The following is a 13,477-nucleotide window of genomic DNA, read 5'->3' on the forward strand; positions in this document are numbered from 1 at the left end:
CGGTCTCATCCGAAGGACCGCCCCATTTAGTCGCCTTCTACGACAATCAAGGGGGCTACTGAGGACCTATTCTAACCCGGATCCCCACGGGACAACACAAATGGAAAATATAGAATACAAATAAAATATTATACAATAGAAATAGAAAATATTAAATATTGCAACGTTTAACATACCATAGGTGAATGCAGTTAGACATTGTCATGTTACATCATAGCTCAATATATCATCTCTATGTTTTCAAATGACTTCATATTATATCATTTCATTCATATATTATTAAAAGGTGTTTCAGCCTTTGTGTGAAGAGAGTATAAATAGGCATTGCCTGTTGCCCGATCCTATTCTTTTGAATAATTAGTGTTTAAATTTAAAATCTACGTTATAAAACAAATGTATGCGACCAGAAGATATATAAAATCTAAAACATATCAGCATTTTGAAGAGTAGTTGGGTCTTGCGCTCTTACAATCTAATTAGAATTATATCCTTTGATCCACTCGCCTAGCTCACCACACAAGGGTGGTTTGATTAAATCGCTCTTACTGGATGGAAATATGCATTAACCTGAAGTGTGGATTCAACTTAACCGTGCTGTTTTACACCAGGTCGTGTCACAAGTTTCTCGGATATGATTTTGCCTAGGATATGTTTTAGTTTTACAATACTTAATTTGACCCCCCCCCCTTTTTTTTTTTACCATATTACCGCGAAAGGGACCAAATTAAGACGGTGTGAAAATTGGAAATACATACTGAAGATGTTTTATTCTATTTACATAGATTTGAATTGAACTTGATTACTTGTACTCCTAAGATAGAACGACATGCATCATTTGGTGAATAGTGTCATTTTGATATACACATAGGTTTGTTTTCACTTAGCATATTTCAGAAATGGTTCCTGGTTTACATATCTACAATTTTTCTAATTAAATAAAAAGTGTATATTTGTTATGTACATTTACGTGTCTTTTAAGTATGTATTTGTTATGTACATTTTACTTATTTATTGTTTACAAGTACTATGAACTAATGATCCTACTTTAAGTTTTATCATCGTACTTCTCAAAAGTAGAATCCTAGATTCCGGTCGTAGGTTCGCATCTCGATTAAGATCTGAGCTTTTTCTTTTAAATATATGTACTTACTATTCCTTCGTCAAACACTCGGTATTGAAATGATGAACCCTTTACCGGTAAATAATTTTTGATAAAAAAAACAAACCAAAAACTGTATCCATGATAGATCCCCCACGTTCTAAATTTAGCACTCTATCTATATAGTCAGTGTCGCCGATAAGAGCGAAACATTCTCGCTGGCACGTAAACTGGCAGCGCTCTGACTGTAGGGATATAGTGGTGGACACTGCCGCCATAACATGTCAGACGTGTAATTACACTACATGCTGCATTATACTATATGACGCCCTATACTATGATATATATGGGTGTGTTTATTCAGCAATCAGGGGGGACGTACTAATAAAATATAATATGTGTTATGAATGAGTTTCCACATTGGTCTGAAATTGGATTATGGAAATCATTGAAGATGAACGATACTTGAAAGATTCAATATGGGAAGAAAAATTATAATCCAGTATAAAAAGGTGGCTGGCATACTGAGAGTATCGAGGGATGGTGCCTGTGTACAGTCTATTTAATTACAGTATTTTATTATGTATAACATAATAGGATTAGACAGCAGGCAGAGCCTATCTTAAGATACAAGTAGTGACAGGCAGAGCCTATCTTAAGATACAAGTAGTGACCACATAATAATAATTACAACGTATATGATAATTGATCATAGTGTCAGTCAATGAGACTGGGGGTCTAGTACTCTGAATAGTCAAGACAAAAATACAGTATAATATCACTCTCTCGGAAAGCCTTTCCTCGTCCTCGGTAATGCTGACAAAGAAAGTTGATAGAGAATAAGACTGCGTTTCATTGACTAGACATGATCAGTAATACATACCATACACTCATGTTGAAATTTCATACTCTTTGTACGCATTGTCAATGAAAATACGTCATCATTGTTACCACTTGGTATTTCTCTCCGATAAAAGACTGTTATTTCAATTAATAGTATAACCATTAGATGTTTAATTGTTCGTACAGGACAGCTAATCTATAAGTTGGTTAATGAAACTAGGAGTTCTTCAATATTTTATAAGGATCTTGGTTCCGACCAGTTCAGTAACATGGGTGTTGACAAATTCGGACAAGGACGGCTGTACTTTATATTCTGTTCCAAGATTATTTATATATGTCATAACGCAACACATCTGGTGTTTCCAGGCAATAAAGAAACACTTATTCAAAATTCATTATTTAATTCACCCATTTTTCTTCGGCAAAATGGGTTTATAGGTAAAAATAATAAATAATTAAATCACAACTCAGCTGTACGAGATTGCACGGATACAATTCGTTGTGTATTGGGTTTGTGTACTTTAGGAAGATGCGTTTTATATAGTTTTGATCACGCTCTCTAAGTGCGAAAGCATTTGAATCCAATGAAGCGACATCGATCTTCTCTTTTGTCGCGATAACCCCTAAGACTTTCTTCAAGAAGTTCGGCAATAACGCGAGTACAAACAAATTACGCCACATCGAGCATGCTGGAGGGAGGATCGCGTAAAATAAAACAATCTGGAAACAATCAAGAATCGCGACCAAAACGTCGTATCGTGTTTTGTGTGTACAAGAGCCCCCAAACGTTTTCCCACGCCCGTTAACCAATCAGACCACTGAGACGAAGTTCTGCAGACTTTGAAACACAAAAACAAACTGCATGCAGGATGTGCACAGACGGCAATAGCAGTTGTGTTTATGTGATGCTTATTCCGATATATTTTCTTAATGGCGTTCAAATATCTCTGTACATTTTCTGAGAAATTGAGTCCATCGTTTAAAAAAATCCAACAAGAGAAATAGTTCTTGGCATGCTCTTTTTAATTTCTCCTCCACAAGTATCAGATTTAAGGTAATCATCTCTTAGGTTGGATTATCACAGCAGTATTATCTCCCCTTGTTATCTTAGGAACAATGATCATCGCGCATGTCACGGAGACCACATGGCCATATGCCACTTACGACAGTACTATCTATCTGCATTTCTTTCCTTTTGGCATTGTCATGAAGCAGTTGTGACCTGTTCAGTACCTGTTGTGTTGTAAAATGTAGATTAAGTGATAAGGACTTGTTATGGACGCTAGGGGTACTGCTCCACCACACAGTGTACGTAACCATTGTTAAGAGATCCCCGTCAACATACTCCTTCCTTTTCATAAGTAGATAGTGGGAATACATTTTTAATTTGTACTGAATGAACATTTTCATTTGCCCCGTTATTGTTTCAAATTTAACCACACTTTGTCAAATTTTATATACTATGAATAATGAAATAAAGTTTATCATGTGTACAGATCACGGAGGGCATAAAACACTCCCAACTATCATCAAATTTTTTAAAAACGTTGCATGTAATTTCTTCATGATTCTTTACAATGAAAATGTTTCAATAGGCAACGAACGAATATGCAAGAGTACTTATAAATAAATATGCATGCTTGATAAGACAGCACATATTCTTTCTCACCCTCTGGTTTTTTTTTAACCTGTATATCAAATTTTAAAAACAATGCTGTTCATAGAACTATGGTACTATAAGTATATTATGGTAGCGAGTAAGAAATTCTAGGTATCATCAACAGGTTTTGTCATAAGAAAATATCAAGCAACATGTATCTTCTGACGGATCCAAAAAATGTTCAAAGGGGTTGGTGGTTGCGATCCAGGATAATACCTTTTCCGCCCCTAAAGGGGATCTGTCTCCAAAGGGGAGTCTAAAGAGGATCCGTCTCCAAAGGGGAGTCTAAAGAGGATCCGCCTCCGAAGGGGAGTCTAGCGAGTATGCAACCCAAGATGGCAGCTTTCCCAATCTAAAAGGGACGTTTCAGACTCCAAAATGACAGAAAATAACTGTTTTGTTAACATTTTGCAAATAAGGAAGGGGTGCAACCCCCTACTCCCTCTCTAAACCTGCCACTGGCATCACCTATATTTGATATGACATGGTAAATGTTTTTGTTGTTGTTGTTTTTACATAATATTTATCGTAGAGGGCGGTTGTAGCAGACAGTGCCTATACATACCTTCTCCATACAGAAGTCAATAATATCAATTATGCTTTCATAGCTGAAACGTTTTAAAGAATTTTAAAAACATTGAGATTGTTAGTGAGGGGTGATATTTTAGTGACATAGAATTTCAATGAGAAAGAGAGCGAAAAGAAAAGGAAGAAAGAAATATAGGGAGTGGTTCTTGCATAAAATACAACTATGAATCATAAGACTCTATAGATGACACTGTAAATATTTCAACACTCTAAACTACTAATTTCTTCTAAAGGTATTCTAAGTTGTAATAATAAGAGTCATATGTTATCTTCCATATAAAACCACAGAAAATGTTATGTGTCGATCGCGTCACAATCCTGTAAATTTCCATCGTAAAACACATAAATCTAACATTAATTTTTGCCAGATAGATAAGGTTGGAAAATCTTGTAGGGCATATACATTAAATAGTAAAGTCTTAGTAATAAAATGAATTAAAATATCGCACAGGAGATTACAATGAAGGATTTCTCCCCATATCAATTGCCGAATTGTCTGTCTCCGTCATGGCAGGCGTAATTAATTGCATTGAAAATTTGTGTTCTCGAAATTTAAGACTATCAAAACGATCTGCATGATAATCTATCAACTTGTAGAATATATTTTTAGGGTTGTCATATTTCACTGAAAATTGTACATTACGCAACATCTGACATCTATAGGGTGATGTAAATATTGACATACTTAACGATGACTGATGGTCGATAAATACATACTCCATGTTTTCACACTAAAGGATAACAATTTCATTCTATCCCAAAACATCTTGTCATTATAGCTTTGTTGTAGATTATCGGAGGTGGCACTAATCGGCCATTCTTATCTAGCTTTTAGCATAATATTGAAGGACATTTTTATTGAAAAAAATAACAATAACCTGGAAGGCTTCTAGATACGCAATAGCAACACATGGGTGTCATGTTTCATTAAAACATTCGCACATTTTCTTTAACAGAAACACAAATATTTTGCTAATTTGACAGTTTGTCCTTTTCTTGGAGAAATACTAAATTAGTTATATTGCACTCAGCGATGTGAAATCTTTCGCTTCCTAGTTTTCGAATAATTCAGATTTTAAATTTCTATGTAGTTTTTCCTCCAAAATGTGATAATTTACCGAGACGATTCGGCCCAAGGCTAGGAAATTTAGTAAGTCTTTTTGCAGTTCATTTGCTTATTTGAAAAAAAATTGACAAGTACTTGTTATTATGCTATGGACGTTGTATATGCTGGTGTCAATTTCCCTACACCTATACAATTATCCAACTGCCAGGCATGTCCAATTATCTATCAATTAAGTGTATATTGCATCAATTACTCCGCTTGCCGGCAACTGCTGGAAATTCATGGGGCTCATTTCGCCAGGATTAGTTTAACCTGCTTTATCGTGTTTCCTTGGTGTAATTCCTTTAACATGTGCATGTTAAATAGAAAGAAATGAACAGGTTCCTGGTCATCAATTGCATTCACAACGTGGGAATATTTCATGTAACATTTCTTATTGAATAACAGTAAAAAATATATTCACAATTAGACAACAGTACTCAATTTTTCCTCGCTTTCCACGTGTTACTTCAGCGGAAGTTTTTTTTTTGTTTGCTCTATTTTCCAAATAGCATTTCATCATCAAAATTAACTAAAACAATTACATTCATTAGCAAAAATCATGTTACTTTGGGAATTACATCCCCAATTATGGAATAATCAGCGAAAGAGGGAGAGGGAAAAAAAGTTAAACGAAATAATTGTGAGACATCGATTAACATATAATCCGGCTTTACTTGATAATTATCATTCTAGCTGATTCTCACTAACATGAAAATATTTTATTTGTGTTTGTAGAGCGCCGCGGAAAACGGTTTAGTTATGTGGTTCTTTTTAAGCATTTACATCAAGCACTTGCCGCGTCTGCCACCGCCGTGCGTGTTAATGGAAAGATGCGGCATCAACATTTAACGTGAGCTTTGAAGCCATTCTTCTAATATGCATTCTTAACAGTTTTTCCTCGTCTTTTATTTGAAGGTGTGGTATACGGATATTAACGTATCGATCATAAATTACTTCACTGTCTAGTGTTTAGTTTTATTTTAGAGTTATCACCCTTTGGCCAAATTTTTTAATTTTATTAGACGTAATGTCACCGATGACGAGGATTCAAGTTGAACGATGTAAATATGGTCAACATTTTTTTTTTGCACCACAGGCTAGCACACCCGTAGGGCCATTGATATAGATTAACACATGTACATGTGACTAAATGAACGCCATTAATCTTCATTACTATTGACAAGTTTTAAAAAAGATTTCAGGTTACTCATAGCATAACAGGTCAATTAGCTGATATAGCCAACGAAAAACTAGGAGAGCACAGCTAATGAGTTTTTATGCGTGTCATGTGCATGGTATTCAAAAAAGGATAATTTCATGAATATTTATAATTAATCACGTTAGCGGTGAATTTACACCACGCCGAGTTCTCTGCATTCATTTTCTTTGTGGAGAATTGAAACCCCACTTTTGACAACTGAAATCTATTACGTTTCTCGTCCTGAAGTTATGACAAAACATTGTATTCATAGCTACTTTGGCAAGTACCCTTTAGCGGAATCACACCAAAATACTGTTTTCCTGGAGAGATAGATAAATGAAATAACTTCACTAAATACTACAGGGCTCCCAGCAGATAATAGAGGACAGTGAGAAGGGTGGATGTTAAACTTGACATATGAAAGGGGATTTAGTTTGTTTATTATCATATACCGGCAAATCTCAGTGGTGGATCAAGCGACAATGGGATTCAGTGATAATTCATAATCACCTGGTTTCATGACACTTACCTGGGATTTTGATAATGAATTGGCAGAATTTGTACCTAGAAAATATACACCGGTGTCATCGTAACAACTAACGGTAGAATTCACAAACAGCTGACATGCGGATGAAGCTTATAATTCTTAAGTTGCTTCTCTTATCAAGAAAAGGATTTTCTATTTAATTCGCAGTGTTTACATGCTTCTTGTCTACGAACCCAGTAAAACTCATTTTCATTGTCTCCCTAAATAATGCAGAACTGTGGAAACTGTAATTATATTTGAGTAACTATGAAGGGTCATAGTAATTACATAATAGGCCTTTAGGGGACATCCTTCGGGTATATATTGTCTCAATCAAAATGCATTTACTATCATAAGCGCCGACCATAAGTTGATGATAATTGACTTCCAATACGAACAGGGACTTTTGAGTGCTATATTACCGTACCTCCGAAACCCAACTAACAGGTAAACGCGGGTTTGTTTACATAAAAACTTCTTTTGAGTGAAACACCCGGTGCTTAATGTCATTATTTATTTAATATATGAGTTTGTTGTTAAAAAAATAACCCTCAAAACAACGTGTTTTTATTACTGAATCTATATTAGGTCTGAAAACAATACAAGACACATCATCACATTTGCATACCTGTGTGTGTGTGTACAAATTTTATCAATATGATAAACACATAAAGTCACACCATAATACATATGAACCTTTGAACGTCTAGAATGAAAATCGTACGGATCGTCTCACTGCAATATCTATATAGGTATAACGCCATGACAATTTGGCGGGAAGTGTACCGTGGTGTAGGGAATTTTCCCGCGAATTATCGAGAGACCCCTCATAATTTTTTTATGTCATTATAAATCTAAGTACTGCTAACTATAATATGTAAATGATCAAAATATTTAATTTGATTTAAATACAAAACTTGTTAATTCTGTGTTTCATAAGGTATTTTTACCTATTTTACTAAATATAAGTGAGGGGTACTTTACCAATGAATTGTTATTCATCGACCAATCGTCGGCAATCTACGCGTCACTGACTGATTTAACTTGTTGAGTGACGTCGCCTCGTGTAATTAAGCTCCGCCCACTAGCCTAGATATACATAAATACTTCGTTTGCGCGATTTGAGCAACATACAACATTTAAACAACTACAAGGAAAGACGCAAAACTTTGGATTGTTAATTTAGTAAAACGACTTCAACATGTCGACAGAGCTGTATCCATCAGCTTTCTATGATGTTGGGGATTTAATTTATAAACAGGTAATTATTACGATATGTACTCATATTGATTTTATGTTAAAAACCTTGTGTGGATTGATGGTGTAAGTTTAGGAAGTTTTGACACGGTCATGCGACTTTCACTTTATTGGGGAAAGCCGGTATATAGTATCATTGCATGTAATAATGGATTTGACTAAGTTGTACTGAAATATCCTTCTAGTATTTAATGTCAATCTTCACTTTGCAGAATAAAAAGAATTTGATGAAGAACCAGATGAACGAGAGACGCGCTACGGTCACGGCAGCCACCATGTCGGCTACTGTTGTCAAAGCTAGGACCATGTCAACGAATTCCTTCATTCCGATCGGGGGTCAGGTTCCCTTGTCTGTATCCTCTCCGGGTAGCGAGTCGTGTCTCGTAAACAACCAGGAATCCCTCCATCGTAAACTGGACAGAAGTATGAGTGAACCAGGTGCTACATTAAATTCAACCACAGCTAGACAAACTCAAAATGTGAATTCAAGTCGTTACAAAACGGAATTATGCCGTCCATTCGAAGAGAGTGGCCACTGTAAATACGGTGACAAATGTCAGTTTGCCCATGGTGCTCACGAACTTCGAAACTTGAATCGCCATCCCAAATACAAAACGGAACTGTGCCGTACATTCCACACTATTGGATTTTGTCCATATGGACCTAGATGTCACTTCATTCACAACGACGAGGAGAGAAATCAGAATGTCAACAAGAATCACCCCGCAATGATGACCGCATCCACAACAGTTCAGCAACAAAATATCCCGTCTCACATGGACCAGTTATCTCAGGTTAAGCGCCCAACGAATTTCAGTTCTAGTTTCAATGGATCTCTAGGTTCTAGTTCCGAATCGCTTTCATCCAGTGCAAGTGACTCTCCGAGCCTTAGTCCCATTTTCTGGGGCAACGATGACATTTTCAGGGATATTTCTTCATCCTCGCAGTATTCCAGTAGTGGATCTAGCAGCCCGGTGTTCGATTATTCGGCGGATCCTGCTTCTTCGTTGGCGGCTAGTCTCCTTACTCCGTTGAATGTGCAAACCGCCGCCACCGCCAATCAAAATCTCGCCTCGGAAATTAACATTCTTCAACAGCAGATCAATGTTATTATGAATCTTTCTAACCAATGCAATAATAACCCTAATGTGTTCGATACAGCCACCACGTGGGATCTCGCGCGCCCTGCGCCTCATTCCCCTCCCGACAGCATTTCGGGGGACAGTCTCGGCAGTGCGTCTAGCTCCAGTGGGAGCTGTGGAAGCATAAACACTTGTGGCTCTCCGCTGGACGTAAGCAAGTCGTTGCGTCTTCCCATCTTCAACAAACTTTCTCATGATGATTAAAGAGATTGAAACATTGATAGACTGAACTTCACATAAAGAAATCAAATTTGCCAAATAGACGGTTTACCGACTCAAATGCTTGACTTAAGTAATTGCAGGTTTTATGTCTGTCTTTCTGTTGCAAGACTCAAGGGAGAAAGCCTTGTTAAAAAAATTTCTGTTGAATTTTTTTGTTTGAATATGATACACAATTCTTGTATTTTTCAGGATTTGTACGGAAAGTTTGTGAATGTTTGAATGTTTTTGACAAAGTAGTTGAAATTGTTTAAACTATGCAAATTGTTGTTGTCCGAATTACTATAACTAGGTCACGCATGTGATCTGTGATTTTTGTGGGATCCAATTTTCATTTTTTCCCTCCAATTTCATTCTAAATCAATATCGTTGTGTTATGTAAACGGGAATCCATTGTACCTTTTGCATGTCTATTTATTTTTCGCACAGATTTGGACAATTTGTGCTACATTCTATGGCATTTGCATTATATCGAATCATCACTCTCCGTTTAACTTATCAACTTATTTAATTCAAACTTTGTACTATTTCAGACAGTGACTATTATTTATTGATGCATCGTCACAGTTATTTAAGTTCACAATGTATGAGAGGTTCTACGGGAGTTATATGGATTGAGAGAAGAAAGTTTTATATCTATATATATTGTTTTTTTATTTCGTTAAATTATGATACAAAAGTCGCCAAAGATATGGTTTATATGCACTTTTCATTCGAATGTTCATAAAATCCATATTGTGTATAATTCATTGTGTATTTATGGCCCAAGAAGGTCTATTTTTCATTTGAATGCCAATTAAATTTAATGAAAGCTTTAATTATCTCAGTTTTATTTTAATGTTGGGTGTTTGACCACCTGTTGGGTAAAGGTATTGGACTCATTTTGAGGCGGGACTTGGATCAGTTATATCCTCACTTTCACGGTCTAGTGACTCGGAATTGATTAAATTCTGTCAGTGGCGTGATACTGCATGGGAATTTCGTGTCGCATTGAACGACGGATGAAAAACGTTATGTAATGAAAGGGTGTTGAAAACATGAGTACAAAACGGTTAGGATTAAGGAAGAGATATAGTCTGGACTTCAAAAGTATTTAAAAAGGGTACTCGTGTAACTTGTATGCACCGAATCTTAAAAATGAATCGTGGGAAACTTAAAGTTTATACACATGCTGATGAAAGTGACGTCACATTTCATTCAAGTGTTTGTGTCTATTGACGTTTTGACGTCATGAATGAAATGGCCTTGGCACATCGATTAATTACTGAAAACATGAAAAATTAAGTCATACGATAGCCATTTTCTTACATTAGATCTAATCTTTAGAGCAGCGAGATGTTCTAGCCATACTGTGTTTAGAGCGGAGATGAAATACTTGCTTATCTAAGAAACCTTTGGACAAGCCGATTTGAGTTATCTAGAGCACACACTAAATGGAGAAATTCTGCTGAGAATTACAAAATGTACGTCACTGATTATCCCAATAGCAGATATACTCTGGAAACACTTTAAAAGGGTGTATTTTGTATTTCCTAAACAGATTTGCCCCCCGTTATACTAGAACCATAAATTCATGCAGAGCTGTGTAGCAGTTCTCTGGGAAATTGTTGGGACGAACCATTATGTACTTGTATAGGAGCTGCCTGGATTTACTAGTATTAACATATTAAGTGCGGTGCGTGTGTCTGTGTATTTCAGAGAGCACGTGTCCTCGGTGACACGTGCGGGGGAAAATCGACCACAATCTACGAGATTCCCATGTAATGCATGTCTTTCTGAACAATAAGAAACAATAAAGCTCGAATTCCAAAGATATGATTTACCTATTTACAATTATTAAATATTGTTCATAGTTTAAATGACTATTCATCGTATTGCACAATAGTCGCAGAATAAACTTCGCCGGGGCTTTGGATGTTACTCCTAACCGACTTTAAATAATAAAATGTTTAGGACTTCAAACGAATGGTGAAGAAGAATACAAGTAGATTCAATGACTTGGGATCAAGTCAAGTCACACTAACACATCGTTTAAATTGTGGGGGACACGATACAAATTTTGTTACCCCCCCCCCCCCTTCTTTTTCTTTAAAAGAGTTAAGAATAAGGGTCGAATTAAAAAAAATAAAAATGAACAAATAACCCAAATAAAAATGAATTATAAGAATATACCCCGTTGATATCGGAACTTTGTATGCTACGCACAAAACAAATGTCTTATTTGTTTCCCATGATTATCTGACGTTTTGTGCTAGATAAAGAAACTTTAAATGGCCTTTGATGAATGGAGACAGTTACTTTGCAGTTTAGAACAAAAACTGAGCCCACACACGTAAGTATATATGGTGTACTGGTGGCCACGCTGACATGCTATTCAACAAAAGATCTTCTCCCGATCTTGTCTCCATTGAAATGATGAGGAGATGAAATGCACTCGGGAACAGCCAGTTGTTCGTCGAATCGACTCCCGGGACTCGGAAAGGAAATGAGATGCGACAAAAGTTAATTTCTCAGGCTAAAACGAATGTGACGGACCCTAGAAACCTTATGAGAGGGAGTATAGGCTAGGCGTCCCTTAGATACATTGCTTTATAAATATAAGACAAATTCCTTCAATTTTTCACATTGTTTTCCGTAACCGAATAATTATTAATACAATTCATTTCTACCACTCGATCGGGCACATGTTTCCTTTGAATGTGCTTCACCATAAACTACTTGTTTCGTATTGTATGTCGTGCGATAGGGCCTATATGTAATATATATATATATATATATATATATATATCTGCACGTTATGCTGTGACATTTGTGAGCACGGCACTTCTCGCCTGTTTATTTGCCGACCTTCACCACATTTTTTTCACCACGTTGGATTCATTGTGAAGAGTAAAAAAAAATTATCATTACATATCCCATCGCAAATATTTACAAATCGTGGATTTTAACTTCCTTTTTGTCACGAGAAACTGTCGATCTCTGAACCTCCGCCACCGCAGTCTCGTGGGTGAGGAGTTGTACAATGACCAAGCACCTCCAGTCTACCGGCGTTCTGTCTGATTGACATGTGCCTAGTATTAAGTACACAATCCACGCTTGGCAGTATATCTGTATGTGTATAAACCAGTGTTATGAACCATGAAATCCCAATAAACGACCTGATTTTCTATAAATCATATCACATTAAGTGCGATTGTACACCATACTACATAAGATCCCATACAGTCACAGGCTTATTTATGTAACACACACATGACGTCTAACTAACACAGTGTGTAAATATAGAAGCTATATAGATAAATATTGTCTACATATTTTCTCTACTTCTGCATTATCATAAACGGATATATGCACCATGTATATCATCTAATCGACCATCAAGTGCGCAGTGTACTTATAAATACTTCCATCCGCCGAGGCTGTGTAGCATTCTTGTACGAACAATAACCAATTTATATAATTAATTATTGGGAGTAATTAGTACGGTGGTCATCCTTATTGAGATAGCAGCGTGCATATCTATACACGACAAGGGATCCCATCAGTTGGCACCTTTTTGTTGGATATGTAAACCATTTTGTGTTGGCGATTTCAATAAATACCCAATAAAGGCGGCTATTTGGCCCAGTAAGGCTACGTAAGCATAAACTGTCTAGAAAGTAACCACTTGGACTCGTAAATTCTGCCACAGGTACCTACACATCCCTGTGTTATGTGATGTGATGTACTGTATGACTGATTGCCACAGCAAACGAACTATTGCTAGTCTCTCTCCCCTCTCTCTATCTCTCTTTATCTCTCTCTCTCATTTAAAAAAAATCTGAGATTTATCAA

The 13,477-nt window shown here is 36.4% G+C and overlaps 1 protein-coding gene across 1 annotated transcript; it reads left to right on the forward strand.

The window, feature by feature from the left end:
- Positions 1-5,144: 5,144 nt before the first annotated feature.
- On the forward strand, positions 5,145-10,461 carry LOC125650477 (mRNA decay activator protein ZFP36L1-like). Its single transcript, XM_048878826.2, has 2 exons — positions 5,145-8,286; positions 8,495-10,461. The coding sequence occupies exons 1-2, from the start codon at positions 8,227-8,229 to the stop codon at positions 9,626-9,628; spliced, it is 1,194 nt and encodes a 397-aa protein (XP_048734783.2). The 5' UTR covers positions 5,145-8,226; the 3' UTR covers positions 9,629-10,461.
- The last annotated feature ends 3,016 nt before the right edge of the window (positions 10,462-13,477 follow it).

Source organism: Ostrea edulis, chromosome 5 (assembly GCF_947568905.1).
Source record: "Ostrea edulis chromosome 5, xbOstEdul1.1, whole genome shotgun sequence".
Lineage (NCBI taxonomy): Eukaryota > Metazoa > Mollusca > Bivalvia > Ostreida > Ostreidae > Ostrea > Ostrea edulis.

Excerpts from the sequence above, each read along its gene's own strand:
- LOC125650477 (XM_048878826.2), top strand. The coding sequence starts at position 8,227 with ATGTCGACAGAGCTGTATCCATCAGCTTTCTATGATGTTGGGGATTTA. Across the intron at positions 8,287-8,494 it reads GGGATTTAATTTATAAACAG|AATAAAAAGAATTTGATGAA; the intron begins GTAATTATTACG and ends TTCACTTTGCAG.